This window comes from Amphiura filiformis, chromosome 10 (genome assembly GCF_039555335.1).
Source record: "Amphiura filiformis chromosome 10, Afil_fr2py, whole genome shotgun sequence".
NCBI classification, from domain to species: domain Eukaryota; kingdom Metazoa; phylum Echinodermata; class Ophiuroidea; order Amphilepidida; family Amphiuridae; genus Amphiura; species Amphiura filiformis.
In genome coordinates this window covers 65,419,923-65,439,124 of record NC_092637.1, presented here as the reverse complement: position 1 = coordinate 65,439,124, position 19,202 = coordinate 65,419,923, and the positions used below count along the sequence as shown (strand labels likewise).

General features: G+C 35.6%; 1 protein-coding gene across 1 annotated transcript; it reads right to left on the bottom strand.

Annotated features, from left to right (window-relative positions):
* Window positions 1-2,572: 2,572 nt before the first annotated feature.
* Window positions 2,573-17,636, bottom strand: LOC140163180 (uncharacterized). Its single transcript, XM_072186565.1, has 6 exons — window positions 17,574-17,636; window positions 13,689-13,880; window positions 12,566-12,643; window positions 11,938-12,120; window positions 9,825-11,362; window positions 2,573-4,593 (listed from the first exon to the last, which is right to left on the bottom strand). The coding sequence occupies exons 1-5, from the start codon at window positions 17,634-17,636 to the stop codon at window positions 10,298-10,300; spliced, it is 1,581 nt and encodes a 526-aa protein (XP_072042666.1). The 3' UTR covers window positions 2,573-4,593; window positions 9,825-10,297.
* Window positions 17,637-19,202: the final 1,566 nt, after the last annotated feature.

The window sequence follows — 19,202 nt, the reverse complement described above, 5'->3', positions numbered from 1 at the left end:
AAAATATTTAAAAAAATTTAACCACAAAAAGTAAAAAAAAAAAATCATTCCAATACCACTAAAATATAATCTCTTGAGAAAACTGACCCCAAACCTGAAACAGGTACCAGCCCCGAATGGGCTGGCGAAAAGACACATTGTATTAGCTTAAGGGCTCTGGTGTGAACGTTTCGACATTATTTTTATGGGACATGAGAGCACACCAGACATTGCGAATTGAATTCGAGGAATGTCCTTCTGATATCAAATAATTCTGATTTTTGTAAATTCGCGATATAATACATATTTTATAACAAATTATTAAAATTTGATATTTTTGATATTTAACAGTCCTCGAAGTAAATTTCTTAACCTAGTGACGTGTACTTAAAGTATGTATAGCTGGGATTAAAAGCCGACGATCAATTGAAAATGTTAACCTTTTATATTGAAGATTTTCATCCCAGCTACATGCATTTTCAGTACATATTATTAGATTTAGAATGTTCTTCAGATACTGTTAAATATCAAAAATTATCAAGCCCAAAACCCGTGGCTAATTGTCGTCGACCCAGTGCTTGGCATGCGAGAGGTCTCGGGTTCGAATCCCACCCAGCACAAACAACTTCTTTCTTTGTTTTCTTTCTTTATTCCTTCCTTCTTTCACTTCCCATCACCAAAAAACCCCTAGGCCGTTAGGTTTCAAGTAGTCATATCACACACAATTAGTGGAAGCCAAATGGCTGAAGTACACTTTAATGAACACATAATATAAAAGACATTTAACTATTTGGAATTATTAAAAGAGAAAATGTTAATTGATTTCATAAGAGACATGTGGATTTATTGCTTACAACAAATCGCGTAATTATTATTCATAAACATCCCATACCAACAAACAAACAACATGTCACATACAACAATGCATGAAATACACGACTAGCTCCAAATCCCTCTCATAATATTGCACGCACTTCACCACCAAAGTACCCAACCCCGATGAAAACCATGCCTTCACAGCTTGACTACAACACAGAGGATGATTTAAGCACTTCCCAGCAAGTCTTGCGGTTAGCACAGCTGTGTGAGTGAACATGACACCACTGCCCGCCCACTGCATACACACGTGCATGGTTAAATTTGATTTTGGACAGATATATTTACAATAAAAACACCTTCCAAAGGTTGGTCGATTTCACATTTTATGTTATCTACGGAAGGTGTGAATTATCCTTCATGCATACATCACTTTAGATCTGAAATCGACCAAGTAATAATGACACACGGGCAATTCTAAAACAACATCTTTTGCACAGAGTTCAATTGGATTTGAAAAGTAAAGTGGCAGTTGAAACTTTAGTGATAACACTTTTACAGTGCATGATGGGGCTTCCTTAAATCATCCTCTGACTACAATACATATCTGGACAAATAGCATGAAAACTGCACATTTTCCGTCTACTCAAAATCAATTAGAAATGCAGTGGTCATAGACTACGCACGCAGTCGTGCTATGTGTCGCCACGTTTTACCTCCAAAACAGTTACCGATTCTAGTGCAGGGTCCGTCAATATCACGTGTCATTTGTGGTCCCTTAATGCCCCAATCTGAGACAACCCATCCATATACTTTGGGTATAAAAACAAAGCATAAATGTTATGTAACTGATATCACTGACTCTGCTATGTTATTTGTGACAGAATAGGCATTTTGGAATGTAAACTGCTCCAAAAAAGAAACTTACCAGGTAAGAAATTTGTCTGTCAAATTCAAACGACAAATTGTGTTACACTAAATGGGATATGAGTGGAAGCAGTGTTAATTGACGCGAATTTTTACACCTCATTTGTTGCAAACGGATGAGTATTTTTGAAGTTATGCTTATTTAACCGAACCTATCCACTGAAATGAAAGTTGCACTCATACCACTTGAGATGGTTGGCAGTATACAGGTGCAATCAGTGCTCTCCTCTTCTTCTTTGCATGACTAACTTTCCTATTGCTTCTTGTGAGGATGAAGAATGATCAAAGTTCTGAACATCCTTTCATGTGTCTGTTTATTGTGTGAATTCATTGGGGCGGACCTGCAACTTTCAAATTTGATAGTAGGCTTGTTCAAATGAGCATAACTTCAAAAGTTTTGATCTGTTTGCGACAAATGAGGTGTCAAACTCCGCGTAAATGTACACCGCTTCCACTCATATGCTATTCAGTATAATACGATTTGTCGTTTGAACTTGACAGACGAATTTCTTACCTGGTAAGTTACTTTTTGGGACCAGTTTATTTTGATATTTGACCCAATTCGTCGGGTGCATTACATAGTGACAGATGTTGATTTTTGTCATTTTTATGAAAATTGGCCAATGTATTTTAAATAGTGAGTAGTATTCTGTCGGTCCGTGCCACGTCACTTCCGGTTGATGATGCGACTCACGGTCGAGTGAAAACATTCGATTTTTGTTGATGATTTCTGTCATTGGTGTTATGTAAATTTCGATCGCAAATAGTCAGTGGAATCAAACAACCATTTCTAAGTCTTCAGAGTGGAAGAAACTTACTTGATTTACCGTTTATATAGGCCCCTACTGACAAACTTAAAATTAAATTCAATGGTCGAGTGTTGTTTTTTCCGAAATTGAGGGTCACTCCAGCAACATCGCTATGTAGCCTCCTTCACAGCCGGTTTCTGTTGTTCACAACAAACCGTGAGCCACATGCAGTTTGGGCCCGAGACTAGAGATAGCCCGGATGTCCGACCGACAGAATAATATTACCAAGATTTGAAGCTCAAGTTTGCTTTAATTAATTATGCAAATGACGGATGTTGATATATGACATTACCCGACGTTTTACATAGTGACGTATCTAAGATCCGTCACTATGTAAAACGCCGTTTACTCGGAAAAACAACTAAATTGTATGGCGTATCTGTCACATCCGTCACTATGTAAAAACATGATTTTTCAATTTGAACGTTCGTAATTCAGTATTGTTCATTGAAACCTACATTATTTCTTGACGGATGTTGATAACTGGGTATAAACCAAAAACGTTTACGTAGAGCAGATATTCAATGGATCATTATTTGAGTAAAATATCATTTTAATCAATTTTGAATGGTTCGAGTTGATTCGGCAATTATTTAGAGACATTATTTCAAAACTTTCCAATATAAAAGGGATTGTTAAGTAATAAAAAATGGAAATATGATCCTTTTTAATGAGTAGGTTATTGAAAGATTATCAAAAGATTTTTAGAGGCTTTTAGAGGCGGCTTCAAGTTGACAGATAATACAGTGTAAATTGGTAAAAACTGAATACAATCATTGGCGTTTTGTAAAAAGAAGTTACAGCTGGTGTGACTATCTATTTAATGAGAGTGAGAACTAGTAAGATCAGGAGTAAATACCCAAATACAATATGTCATGTATGTTGTAGGCACTCGTGACGAGTTGGTTTTATCTTGAAAAAAGCGTTTAATAATAAGCGTAAAGAACTGACGGATGCTTCGAAGTCCTTCCTTGATCCGACTTTTATGCGCAAGACATACTGACGGATGTGTGACGGATGCCCATAGATCAACACGAACGACCAGATTAGCGTGCACGATATTGACGCAAGACATAGTGACGGATGTTTGACGGATGTTAGGGTGCAACGTTTTCATGTTTTTACATACTGACGTATAACTTTGTAATCATTTTACTGATTTAATAGCGAATAATTCTTCATGTGATAGATGTTTCAATGCCTAAGCCTGCTAGTGGTTCAGCCGAAAGCAAAGTATTTAAGACAAAATAAGGCATTTACATCAATCTGTAATTTATATACTGACAGTATATAAATTGACTACGTGTATTTAAAAATCCCAAATGACAATTTTAAAGACTTATCCTTCACTTTTAAGCAATTTATAATCAATTTCAGTGGTTTTTTTAACACTTGCGCTGGGATCACTGAATGTGTCTTAAACTTTTTTTTTCAAAACGTTTGAAACAATCAATTTAGGGCCTTTTAGCGTACCATCTGTTTATGGTATTTCCATAAAATGTACGTCATAGTCCAAAATCCAACTCTGCGTAGGATCATGTTGTTGAAAAGCAGCTACAAAGGACATCATTCCGGATTTAATACTTGCCACTAAAGGGAGTAGGTTTGAGTACACCACATTTACATGATTAACTATTGAAACATATACTTGAAAATTCTTAGTACGGCAGTCACATGATGTCTCTACAACCAACCCAAAATGTGTTCTGCGCTCATATATGAACAAACAATCATTTAAACTAACCACTGTTGATGGATGGCCGAATACAGTGTGCGGTATCTTATGCCAATACTTGGTAACATGTGTCTCCTCTACATCAGTTTCCTCAGATAGTGAGCAAACGCAGAGAGTACCATCAACACCCATATCTCTACATGTGTCATACACGGCGTATGTACTTATTCTGTTATAATCGACAAGTTCAATCAAAGTTGTGTTTGAGCTGTTACCATGGTTATGAGACACCGCAGACACGTGGATGACTACACTAAACGCGTCCTCTGACTGTGGAGCATTGGTTCCGGCTGCTACGTGGATATTCATTTCCGTTTGTGTAATGTTCTTAAAAGATAAGAGAGAGAGAGAAAAAAAAACGGTTTTACATTTAAGTCCAAACCGGGAGTTCAAAGCATGAAAATGTATGCCATTTGTGGTCTCACGGTATGTCGTGTGCTGCACGTGCAGTAAGCGAGTGGTATGGGCGGCCATGAGGGCCAAAAGGGTCTCAAAATCACACAAGGGTCTCAATAGTACAATTAGGTCTCAAAAACACACAAAGGTCTCAGAAATAAACACACCACAAGGTCTCACAAGTATAATAAGGTCTCAAAAACACAGAAAGATCTCAGAAACAAACACACAGTAATGTCTCAATAGCACAATACGGTCTCAAAAACAAAGAAAGGTCTCAGAAACAAACACACAACAATGTCTAAATAGTATAATAAGGTCTCAAAACAGGGAAAGGTCTCAAATACAGAGAAAGGTCTCAAAAACAGAGAAAGGTCTCAAAAACAGAGAAAGGTCTCAAAATACAGAGAAAGGTCTCAAAAACAGAGAAAGGTCTCAAAAACAGAGAAATGTCTCAAAAACAGAGAAATGTCTCAAAAACAGAGAAAGGTCTCAAATACAGAGAAAGGTCTCAAAAACAGAGAAAGGTCTCAAACACAGAGAAAGGTCTCAAAAACAGAGAAAGGTCTCAAAAACAGAAAAAGGTCTCAAAAACACGTTATGGTCTCAAAAACTCGTTATGGTCTCAAAAACACGTTATGGTCTCAAAAACACGTTATGGTCTCAAAAACACGTTATGGTCTCAAAAACACGTTTTGGTCTCAAAAACACGTTATGGTCTCAAAAATACGTCAAGGTCTCAAACCAGGTTATTACAACCGACCGTTATATGTGCAGTACCGCATGCAGTACTGCACACATCAGCTTGCAGTTTCGCGTGCGAAACTGCACATTCCGTCACGCACTTCCGCATGAGGAACTACATATCCCAACTTGCATTTCTGCATGCGGTGATCATTATTATAATAGTCATCATTAAGAGGCGTGTAAAATTTATTTTAATAAAAATTAATTTCATTCAATACTAATATTATAGGCCTCTATACTAAACCGGCCTTTCGGACAAGACTTTCCAAGATATAATTTCTTTTAATTACAACAAATGAAACGAAAAATAAAACGATAGTAGGCCTAATATTGAATTGAATAAATTCATATCTACATTCGGACATACGACAGTAATTATTACATGCGACATTCATTTAATTATTCTCCTCGGCAAGACTACAATGAAAAATATAAACTATTACCCACTGTTCATCTCGTCTTGTGCGTATATGTAGTTCCCAGTGGCGTAACTAGGGGGTTTGAACCCTTGCCCCCCGAATGAAAAGGTAAAGTAGGCCTACTTCTGAGAGTTATTAATTAACCTCATTTGTGAAGGTTGTCATTCATCCAGGTTTAATAAATATTGAATTAAACATAAAACTGATCAACTGGACTCACATTTATTTGAGAGGCTTCAAAGAAGCAATAATAACGGCAAGAAAGAATAACCTTCACTAAACAAGGGAGGCGGTCTGCGCCATAACTTGGCTGGGGCTTTCAATTCTGTCGTCAAGAACATTTCTAAGAAGTACTACTCAAGATCCACGACCTCTGGCAACACCACGTTGTCACAGGTCAACTTGGGGGAACTTTTGTACCATATGTCACCAGTTTATCTTCAACTTATGCCATATTTTTTTGCACGCGTCGTTTACATTTGTACCATAAACCTCTTTTGTCGCCAAAAGGTGCTGGATTCACTATACTTCAAGACAATCTTTCAAAACCCATCCCTCCCATGTCAAAAAGAAATCTACGTCACTGTTCCGGGGACACATTCCAAGCAGATCCCATGACTCTAACTTAGACTCCCCCTTCCCCGTGTCGACAGTGCGACATAGTAATTTAATTTAGCATGATGAAATGCCTATTAATATGACGCAAAGGCCTATTCACTGCATGTCAAAGCACATAGACATTTGACTTAAACTTTCACAAAAATGCAACATAATTTTGATTAATACATCCAATTCGGAAATACACCAAACATATTGCAGTTCCCCATGCGGAAATGCACCAAACATATTGCAGTTCCCCATGCGAAAATACACCAAACATATTGAAGTTTCCCATGCGGAAATACACCAAAAATATTGCAATTCCCCATGCTTAGTTCCGCATGCGGATGTGCAAGCGGATGTGTGCAGTACTGCATGCGGTACTGCACATATAACGGTCGGTTGTAATACCTGGTTTGAGACCTTGACGTGTTTTTGAGACCATAACGTGTTTTTGAGACCATAACGTGTTTTTGAGACCATAACGTGTTTTTGAGTCCATAACGTGTTTTTGAGACCATAACGTGTTTTTGAGACCATAACGTGTTTTTGAGACCATAACGTGTTATTTGAGTCCATAACGTGTTTTTGAGACCTTTTCTGTTTTTGAGACCTTTCTCTGTTTTGAGACCTTTCTCTGTGTTTGAGACCTTTCTCTGTTTTTGAGACCTTTCTCTGTTTTTGAGACCTTTCTCTGTATTTGAGACCTTTCTCTGTTTTTGAGACCTTTCTCTATTTTTGATACATTTCTCTGTTTTTGAGACCTTTCTCTGTTTTTAAGACCTTTCTCTGTTTTTGAGACCTTTCTGTTTTTGAGACCTTTTTCTCTGTTTTTGAGACCTTTCTATGTTTTTGAGACCTTTCTCTGTATTTGAGACCTTTTCCTGTTTTTGAGACCTAATTATACTATTGAGACGTTGTTGTGTGTTTGTTTCTGAGACCTTTCTCTGTTTTTGAGACCGTATTGTGCTATTGAGACATTACTGTGTGTTTGTTTCTGAGAGCTTTCTGTGTTTTTGAGACCTTATTATACTTTTGAGACCTTGTTGTGTGTTTCTTTCTGAGACCTTTGTGTGTTTTTTGAGACCCTTGTGTGGTTTTGAGACCCTTTTGGCCCTCATGGCCGCCCATAGAGTGGGACTGGTGTGTGTGCGCGTAGGGGTGTGGGTGTGTGTGTATGAATGTGTAGATAAGCAGTGATTGCAGCAGTGATTTCCCCACAATCATGTTAGTGTATCCGTTAAAGGTCAGGTCTATTGCAAAAACAAGTTGATCTCTATACGAAGAGAATAATTATTATATTACAAGTTGACACTCGTTGCATTTTTTATGCGTATTTCTCCTGAAAAAGGAGAAATTGTATGGGTAAAGTTCAGCCTCGTACGTGATCTTCTCCCGTTTGAAGCGTACGCGTTCTTCCCCCGTTTGGCTGATGACGTAGGTAAATGAAGCGGACACTATGATCATGATCTCCTCATACAATCACAATCACTTTGACAAGTTTGACATTAGCAACAATGAGTTGTACTATTATTTACCATAACAATTCTACATAACAATATGCAAACTATTGTTCTCATTTCGGAACAAAGCCCACACAGTAATGTTAATATGCGTTATGGCTTTGTAATATATCACCCAACTGAAACTATAACATTGCAATATACAGGGAAATCAGATACATGAGTTGGTGGACTTAACACGGCACAGTGTCAACACCCTATATTATAAATATTTTTTCATACAGCTCCATACTCCGTTTGTGAAATCAATATTCTATTATTGACATAGATAAAGAAAGTTTACATATGCATTGTGATATACACGTGTGATCGAATATTATAATACAAGCACCTGGATTTTAGGTGAATGGGTTAAATGTGTTCCTTTATATAATTGTAATTCTCAAAATTAAATATATCACAATTTTAACTTATGATTTTAAAATCGTTAAGCCAAAAATGCAGTAAAAATGTTCCAGAGCAAACAGCAATGGCCGCTAATTAGTGTATTTAATTTCAAATTAGTGTATTAAAAACAAAAACCTGGGTTTTACCTGAAAACAAATCGAATTTCCTTGTAATGGCAACACCATATGGGATACAAGAGCATGCGCAAATCGTAATAACGTGTAGAATAGAACTTGATGGTATCTCATATGATAGTGGTACTATGCTTAGCCTGAGTCGCTCGGCCTATCTCGAACAAAATCGCCATGCGTAGCTATTGAAAAACGAGAGGATTTGCCGTACTATCACGGCAATTTTGACATGAAGATATAGGGATGATGACGCTGTGCACGGTTTATATGCTAGTCTCAGATGAAATTCTAAGCTCAAATTATGTATTTATTTTTAGGCCTAATATTTCTCATGATATTGATATACATACAGGGTGTCCCAGAATGATCTATACCGGAAAAGATGAATTTTTTTAGGTATGAAGGGCATGTTTATTGGTCATATTGTTTTGCAATTTAAGTTCTACATATATTTAGCTTTCTCAGATTTTTTAGATTTTAAAGATTGGACGTTTTTAGTAGAAGTACTATACTCACATATATGATAATTGACGTGTTTGTTTTTTGTGTGTGTTTTTTCTAAAATCTGCAGATCATCCTTTTTAAAGTAGCAAAAAGGTTTGCATGCAACTTTGGTACATTAAACAACCCGGTTTAAAGACATTAAACCTGATTTAAAATAATAATTGTTTAATTGTTAAACGTTTTTTCTTTAGACAGTTTTAACTTCGGGTATTTTAACGTTTCAAAACAACACATAGGAATAAAAGCCCAAACGATTATTTATTGATTGATTGATATCTTGAGATATTATTGAAATTTAAAATTTTTAATGAAAACGAGAGAAATCGCGATTTTATAATAGACGTGCAATTTTTGCTATATTTCTTGAAATGTACAATTTTATCGGGCTATAAAATATCTGTTTAGGAAAAAGATGATATAATGCACAATTTACACGCCCTAGAGGAATCTGAAAATGGTGATACAGTGTAAATATCATTAAAAAATATCGTTTTAGAGTTATACATTTTCAACTAGCAGTACGTGTTTTTGGTTTCATGCACAAAACTGTCCGAATTGTTAAAATTGTCAAATAGAAACAAGAATAGCACTTTCATGAAAGGCGGTTCAATATGCTTATGCTCACTACGTTACATATATAATTTTCCGAAAAAAAAAAACACCAGGAGATTGGATCGCATAGCCTAAAACGGGTATAATAGTGGAGTCATGTAACGCCTAAAAGGTATCAGGGAATGTACTTTTAAAAATATAATTATTCCGAAACTTACCCCCATCATTTTCACATATTCCCTGAGATATGGGATGGAGTCGGATAGAATAGTTCACCATCGCGCGTTGGAATTTCTTACCTCCATAACTGTTTCCTGTACTTCAGAAATCCATTTTCCAACAAGACGCTGACAGTGCCCGAATCCAGCCTTCTTATTCCTTTGAGTCGCCATAAATTGGTCCTGGATTTTATTATTGATTTGCCCTAGTGCAAAATCTGCCATTATTAAGACTTTTGTATCGTTGCGGACTTTATAACTGACACGTCCTTCTTCGCAAATGCATTTTCCACGCATTGGTGTTATCCCCATGGATTTACATGATCTCTTTGAATCAATGGGAAAGAACAAACCATTAGGATGTGTATCGAGCTTCTTACCAACAGCAAGAGTTTTGTTGTCAATGCCAGGAACCAATGTTAATAATGTATGCCGCAGATCCATAATATTGACCATCCTGTGCTGGTTTAAGTCTAATGCTTTCATTTTGTCAACGCCGAGCTTGTCTTTTAAGTCATTCGAAACAAGCGCAAACAGTACAGTGTGCGACATTTCTATCTTGGATTCCTTTGTCGCCCGTAAAAATGATCCATATGTATTACCGTGGTCCCAAATATAAGTGTAAACGTGTTCTTTTGTCGACTTAGAGATGTTACAAACTTAGCGAAACTTCCATCTAATGTTTGAATACGACGTCCAGTGGCTTCATGTCCAGTATTTAGATCCAAGAAGTTGAAGAATGGTCTTCTCACTAAATTCAGTTGTTGCTGCAACATTTCTAAGTAAGAAAGTATATAATGTGTTTGGTAGTGTCCATTATAACATATAGGATGTGTGTCTTTAAACGGGTCCGTTATATTATTGGCGTTCATAATTTCACAGTTAGCTAATGATATATCGACTTGATCAACTCCCTTTCCCAATAATAGTTTTTGCAACATTTTCCACGTACTGACGAAAGATTTCTGTTTATTAGTCGCCATTCCCAGAAATGTTGGAATACCACACGCACATTTATTAATGCTCCATGTCCAACAAAGATCATCAATCCATGTAACATGATGACCTCTACGGTTAAACATATCAAACAGATCACCAATTGGGACTCTCTTTTTAATCAGATGATTACGAGAGTAGATCTGTCCTGAAGTGAATGCTACTGTATTGACGAATGTGCCTCCAAGCATTGACTGCATCAAGTTATAACTAAACACATATGCATCCTGACTTGATTTGATTCGACGTAACGCCTCAATAGACTTAGGCATGGATCTATAGAAGTGACTGTGAGACGTGGAGTCCAACCATATAACGTTAACGTTGATGAAGTCTCTACAACTAGTACCTTCATTACATACAATATGTGAGAAGTTCTTCGGCAGCAATAGAAGCTGTGATGCATTCGTTTTGTTTTTAAGTGTACATTGAAGAAAACAGAATCCAAATTGATCTTTTAGTTCTTTTTTGTTGATGATATTTCGGATAGCGTCTTCCAACGAAGCGAGGTTCACTTGGTTCTTCCACTGCATTGCTCCAGTACCATAATTGATTGTTCCTACTGATATGTTCTTCGAGCAAATGTTGTTGCTACAGTTCACCTTATGCGAGTTCCCTTTGCTCTATTTTGAAGGAAAAAGTACACATAAGTCAAAGTTAAAACTCCAATCAAATACTTCTGAATCAGGCTCAAGACATACCAGAACATAATGCTTACCGTGAACATGATGAATACATACTTCTCCGCTAGCAAGTGTATTTGCGAAATAGTACCGAAAAGCACGAACTTTTCGCATGCATGGACAGTTCGCGAATTTTGCGACTACACTAAATTGCATGCACCTGATTTTTTTTCCTATAGGACTTCAAGGAAACGTACGACCGTACGAATTCGCGAAAATACCATGTCGCAGAAACACTGGTTCTCCAGTACGTAAAATGTTAATACCGCGAAAATACCATGATTTACAGTATCATTGGAGATTCAAGAATAAAACGGCTTCTAAGTGAAATAGTTGCTATGAAAAGTAATCTTCCAAACAAAGTTCAAAGTGTGTATTTATCCAATGAAATACATAGATCATCATTTATCAATGTTTTTTAGATAATTTAAACTGATGAACTTTTAAAATACATTATATTGTTTCTATAGTTTTGTACTCATTCCTAGTTATTTAGAAAAATTATATTAACTCACTACTATTCGGCAGATGTCATAAGTTTTTTGATGACTGCAAGTCGGGGTTGGTTCAGCATGAAAGGTTTTGTTTGCAGTTTCACAGGAACCTTTGATAGGCTTAGTACGCTTGCAGGTTACATAAGATGGATGCTCGGAGTCGTCAAATCGGGGAACGGTACAAGTTTTATCTGAATCAAAAGCCTTTTACAAATCAAAGAAAAAACACAGACGAATCGTCAGATCGTGGAACGGCGGTACAAGTTTCATCTCAATCAAAGGCCTTTTTTACAAATTAAAGAAAACCTAGACGATTTTGACCAAAGCAATAATAATAACAATACTAATAACAGCAATACTTCTACTACTAATAATAGAAATAAATCAATATAGATAACCTGAAAATGGCCTGCGTAGTAATTGTTATGGCGCACCTTTGTATGAAAAGTGATTCGGATGCCTACATGACATATTCGATGTTCTGCAGTAACCATGGTAACTACTTCAATGGCTGTATGCAAACTTTGAAAAGATGTCCATATCTTATTTTTATTCAACTTGACAGCACTGTTATATTTAAAAAGGATACCAATATTTTGTGTGTCTTACTAGCATTGTTCGGTACTGACAGCCTTAATTATAAACTTACCGAAACATTATCACCTCTAAAGATACCCGTTTCGTTTGAATTGATGGCAGTGTAGAATTTAACCCTGAACCACGAACCCTGAAAATTTAAAATAAATAAATAAATAAATAAATAAATAAATAAACAAATAATTAAATAAATAAATAAATAAATAAATAAATAAACAAATAAATAAATAAATAAATAAATAAATAATTAAACAGGGAGAGAAAGAAAGAAAGAGGTACAGAAATGCTGAAAGAAAAAAAAAAGAAAAAAAAGAAAGAAAGAAAGAAAGAAAGAAAGAAACAGAAATAATTGTTTGACAAAATGGGTTTAAAAAAGTTTACATTATGGTGCTTATAATATAGTGCATTTACCTAAAATGGCTGATTTAAGGAGGCTGCATTTGAGCTTTTTGTGGGGTGTGGGGTTGGGAGGGCACAATTTCGGAAGTTATGCAACATTGTTCTGTTATTATCAACTTTATTGGGGTTTGAAGTCATATTTACTAAACGTTGTCAGCGATTACCATTTGTCACAGCTGAATGCACTTGTAATATACTTTTGTCTTTTAAATGACTCTTAAAAGTAGTTGTACGAAGTTTGAATGTCCCCCACTGGAGTCAAATGTTATAAACTTACAGCACAAAAACACCTACATACCACTTTGAAGAGCCATTTTTTTAAAAGCTCCTCCCACATTCAAAACTGGAACATTACAATTAAGTGTACTTCAGTTCTGATCAACACTTGTTGGTATTTGGGTTCAGTAAATATCTCCTCAAACTTCAATCAATTTGATAATATCATATTAAACAATGTTTCGAAATTTCAGCCCCAACAAAACTCAAATTTACTCTCCTTAAATCCATCATTTAAGGCTAATTCACTACATTAATTTGACCACCGTAAATGAAGGCACATTTTCTATCAAAAAATATTTGACACCATCTCCCATCACCGCAATAGATATATTGTTTATGCAGACCCCTTTTAGATACGTATTGGCCCTTCGTGAAGAAATATTCCATATTAAATGTCAGCTCTGCAATTAAGAAATAAATTAATGAAAATAAAGACATACATGAAGACACAAATACCTATATAAAAACATAAGTAAACAAATACGTAAGTATCTTACCTCAACAGACTTTTGGCTGATTTTAGAGAGAGAATGCCGATAAATTTTTACTTTATCCGTTATCCAGAAGTCCAAACCAATGCCCACACATATAACGTACACGACAATGGTAAGTAATAAATATAGTAGTATTTTCCGTAACTGTAGAGATCCTTTGTAGAGTTTCATCTTTTCAGATTGATTCGTGTTTGCCTTTAAATAAAGTGGAAATATCTTTTTGTTAGAAGTTAACATGGAATAAGCTCAAATTCAATGATATAAACTCAAAGTTCCATATTTCGGAATAGATTGGTTGTTGACACCATGGAATATATATTCTCACATTCCTAAGGGATGGTGGTTCAGTCTAAATTTCTTAAACCTGTCGTCTGACGATCGCCTATATGGCGTGAAAATCAAAGTAAAGTCTCCTATTCCGGTAGGTATATACTTTGAATTTTTATCTTGATGTATTTCTATGTGTATCATTATTTTATGCTTTTTCCGAACTGTCGGAGTGACCCTGTAATGGAGTCAGGATGACTCTATAAATGGGGTCTGGGTTACTCTAGAAGCAGAGTCCAGCCACTACGCGACTCTATATCTAAAATGACTCCATATTGGGAGTCATCATGCACGGACTCTTCAAGGGAGTCAGATGACTCCCAATATAGAGTCATTTTAGACATTTTAGACAGAGTCGCAGAGTGGCTGGACTCTGCTTTTAGAGTCACCCTGACTCCAGTTTGGCTTCCCGTGTACCAAATAGACCTTGTTATAGAAACATGTCAAGGATCGCATTGTATTGTACCTGATTGAATTACATTAGAATGTGAGCTAGAAATGTGTGGAAATTTATATATTAAAACCATTTGCAAAAAAAAAAAAAAAAAGACAATTTCTGTATAAATGTCTTTTGGAAAAGCATTCAATTCGATTACAGTTTTTATTTGCTATAATCTGGTGTTCGTTGGAGTGTAACAGATTTTTTTGTCATCTTACATAATATATTTCCTGATGCCAGGTTCAATTTAAGCCACCTGAAATGACTAGCATGGTATTTAATCGGCATTCCAATTTGGTCTGTTTATGTCTTCTTTGCAAATATATGTATATTATTTTCACTTAATCCTGATTAAATTTTTCTCTCAAACTAAATAAGACCCTATGTTATAATGATGTAAAATATGAAATTGGCTACTACTTGCAGAAGCTGAGATATCAAGGGGAGGAATGATTATTTGAATCACACTCGTATATACAGGCATGTCAATATTTTGGTGCATTTTTGATATGTTGATGTATACATTATTGCTTTTGTTAAAAGAGCTTTCAACTATAGTATATCTGTGAGAAAAAAGAACAAATGCTCTTTATCACCAAAATGACCAACCTGTTTCATTCATTTGCAGTTTTATCTATTTGTTGGTGATAAACAAGATGAATTGCTTGCCCCCCCCAAAAAAAAAAAAGTTTCCATAATTCCAGGGTTAAGACCAACCGAATTCCGTATTAGGCTTTTAACTTGGGATTTGAGAAGAACTTTTAAGATTAACACATTAAGATTAACCACCGCGCATCATCAGCGCATGGTGCGTCTGTTGCCATTGAATATAACGGACTTTCGTAAAATTCTTTTATATCACAAACGGAGCGGTCAACTGTGAAAATTCAAAAAAGTATGTGATAGCTGATATGTTCCTCAACATCACCAGTGATTTTGATACGTTTGTTGTATGCGTTAAGGTACCCAAAAACAGTTCACGATGATACAGTTCTGCCAGGGACACCCTGTAAATTAAAATGAACTATTATTTTAATCTCATCGTCTATATTATGCTGTGCTTGATCTTATATATTAATGTATATTTCAGGCTACTTTTTCACATAATGACCATACATCTAGTTTTTTGACATTTAAAGGTAGGTGTGCGGATCAAACATACATTTTTAATATTCACCACTAAACTAGATAAGACCAAAAACAAATCTATAAAATGATCAGGTTTGAAAATACATTTTCTTGGTAAAACTGTAATTAAGAGGCCAGTTAGCATACCGTGTAGCGTTAAGTTAGGGATTCAATCATCGTCCGGTTGAACATGGTTGAATCCATTTCAACAACGAAAACAAGCTAAAGATCGTCTTATTCACATGATTCTTTCATTCGGAATATCCGTTTGTCCATTGCCACTCAACCTTACAAGAAGAGCGAGGATTTTGATATCAGAAATAATACTAAAGAATTTTAGCTGTTACTTTTAACATATTAAGAAAATATTTACGCATAAGTTCCAGGCATGCCGAATTTTACGCGCTCAGGCGTAACGCTTACGCGTAACCTTGTGTTCGCGTATACGCTACTGGAATAGTGTGGATTCATCACGGATTAACAACGGTTGGCTAATGTACAAAGGTACGACGTATAGGAAGAGTTGTTGAACATTAGTTAATGTGCATTGTATAAATGTCCCGATCAGGTGTGGTACTATCCTCACGGGTTTTATATGGTCCATTATAAGACAAATATATCGTCGGCTGTATCACATAGTGATATATACGACATTTAAAACAGTTTTGAGACATTTGGTATGTAGTTTGTTATGTTCTACTCTATATATTCATGCGTATTTTGCAAATACGTCAGCATGTGATACGGCAGACGATATTTTAAATAACATCAATTATAGTTAGAACGTAATGGAGTAGTTTAACCATGAAAGTTCAACCGTAAGGAAACATTCGTAAAGTAAATGTGGTGATAGATAATTCGGTTTCTATCACTCTTTGATCATAACGGTGTTTTACAGTTACAGTCAAAGAAACAAAATACGTTTCTTCATAGCTTTCTTCAAAAAGTCTAAGTGTCATGTTTTAAATGTTTGAAATATTTCAAGCATAATGTTTCTTTGCAGCATATCATAATATGCACACATAAAAGTGTAGCGATTAATTACTAGAATCAATTATTTGGGACAATTTACGGTGACCAAAGAAGCGAAGAATACACCATAGGAATTTTAATTGCTATTAAAACTTATGCAGATGCCACTAGCACTATAGCCACCTATCAATGATGGCTTAATTGCATTCCATATTAAAAGAGTATTTTCGTGATCCTAGCATCCTCTTTTTATGACATTTTTCAGTAGATATCCACGAAAAACGCTTATTCCCAAAACTTCAGTTGATTCCGATTTTGCGTTTGCGAGTTATGCATGAGTATGTGTATTACACTGTTCCAAAGGCAATGTTTCGTTCTGGTACCCAAGAACGTAATTCAATGACAATAGTTTTGCTAAACGAATTCATCTGCAAGATTTTTTTCTATACATGCACATTATGTAGCCAGATGATTCCAGTAGTATAAAAATTACAACTTTTTTTTGAGGAAAGTGGGCGGATGAGGCTGTGGACCACGAAATGCCTTTTTAACGTCTTCAAATATTAATTTAGAATTTCATGTGCATAATAAATAAACAATGGTATGATTATTTCACCGCCTCTGTGAGACCCGTTATTTACCAAATATTTTAAACAATGTTTAAACGGTAATTTAAAAAGGTACGTGGTGCTTTTTACACATGCAACTTGCTAGTAGTGTTGCCTAAAATGTTAAACAACCATTTCTGACAGAAATTTAATTGTAGCCATTAAACTTCAACGTTGAATAAAGTTAAGTAGCATTGTTTATACATGTAGCATTTAATTAAATATAATTTGCTAGGTTCACAAAGCGACACAGTAGTGTGCTATATAAATAAACACATTTCCGAAAACCTGGCTGTGCCGCTGGTGTGAAGACTTTACTTTACTCCCCCATCTGACCCGTGACACGCCACTGGTCCACTCTGCTCATACTCATAATTAATGATATTTTACATTAAAAACCAACAAAATACTTACCAATTTCTTCAAAAACTCGAAATATTCCAAGAACAATGTTTCCTTGTTGTGCATCAAATGCATGCATACTTAATTCTAAATGAATTTTAGAAGACGCTAATATGGCGTACAATTAAGCCATCGTTGAAAGGTTGCTAAGGTGATATCAGCATTCATTAGTTGCTAAGGCAAGTCTCGCTTCTGTGATCACCGTTATTGCTCTGAATAGTTGTTAATATATATAATGATAAAAAAATAATCTAATCAATTGGAATTTCAATTTTTGAATGGGGAAATGTTCACGCCCAAACCTGAATGCAACAAGTTGAACTATGACCTGTGATACAACAACATACGCTTAACAGGTTACCACTAGAAGATCATTAGGGATGATCATGCGGTTAGAATTGGACATGAAAACATCCCCACTCAAAAATTGTAAGTCTTGTTGACTCGATTATTCGCCGTAGAAGTGACGTAATATTCAGATTAGCTGTCATAGCAATAGAGGAATACAATTTTTGAGTACATCGCCCTGCACTAAAATGAGATTGCACTAATCACATGTGTATGTCAGCAAACATAGATTGAATACAATACCGCTCTTTTCAGAGATAATAATCTTACAGATGCGAGTGATCAGCCTTTCTTTGACATCTATATCGCGTGAACGCTGTAGTGTGTTATGTGTGTAATAACAATTTGGCATAATCGTCAGGACTTTGGTTAAATCATCGTGATTATACCTTTATCATCAACGAGCTTTCGCACTTCCAGTGTACATATATATCAGCTCAGAACATGTGTACAACGGTCGTCAAGGAACTGATAATTTACTATTTCTAATTATTCACCAAATTTATATTAATTTTTGATGCCTTTCTTTCTGTAATCGATATAAGATACTTAAAGCACATTTACCATGACAACATGTTACCATGGTTGGAACATATGCTAGACTACACTTAAATTCGTATATTGTTGTAATGTTAATGTGTTCAATGACCCGAGTCCAATCGAGCTTTATTCGACTTAGCCTAACGTTGATAATTAGACTGCACTGTAATTTCCGTAGATACACCTGGTTGAAAATATCATATTTTACCAGCGAAGGAACGTGATATCTTTGTCCCTGAGTTTACTATTCTACAGACTATTGGAAGATTCGACCTTAAACAATATAATGACAGCATATTTATGTTGTTTATTTTGAAAGAAAACACATAGCTGGATCGCTGAGCATGATTGGTTTTTAGCCAATGATTGGTTTTAAACAAATCGCTCACCGACCGAGGAGTGCAAGTATAAGCTAATTTTGTAATAAGGGTTACTCTCAGGAGTAGGCGGGCAGTTTGTAAAAACACGTACTTTGATGCCTATATTCTTTCCCAGGCGTGGACGATGCATGTGAAGCGTGTTTTGGTTTTGGTCAAAAACACTTTAATAACATTTAACTCTCAGAACGGTGGTCAACCGAAATCTAATGTTGTACAAGGCTCATTCAGTCATTTAATGAGGCGATACAAACGATCGAAAATTGGCGTTGAAATGAGCAAAACTTTGAGTTACATCTTTATAATTTTAACACCAGGATTCTTTTAAATGTATATCCAAGCACTATGTTTTTAACTGACATTTCTGAAGGGAAAA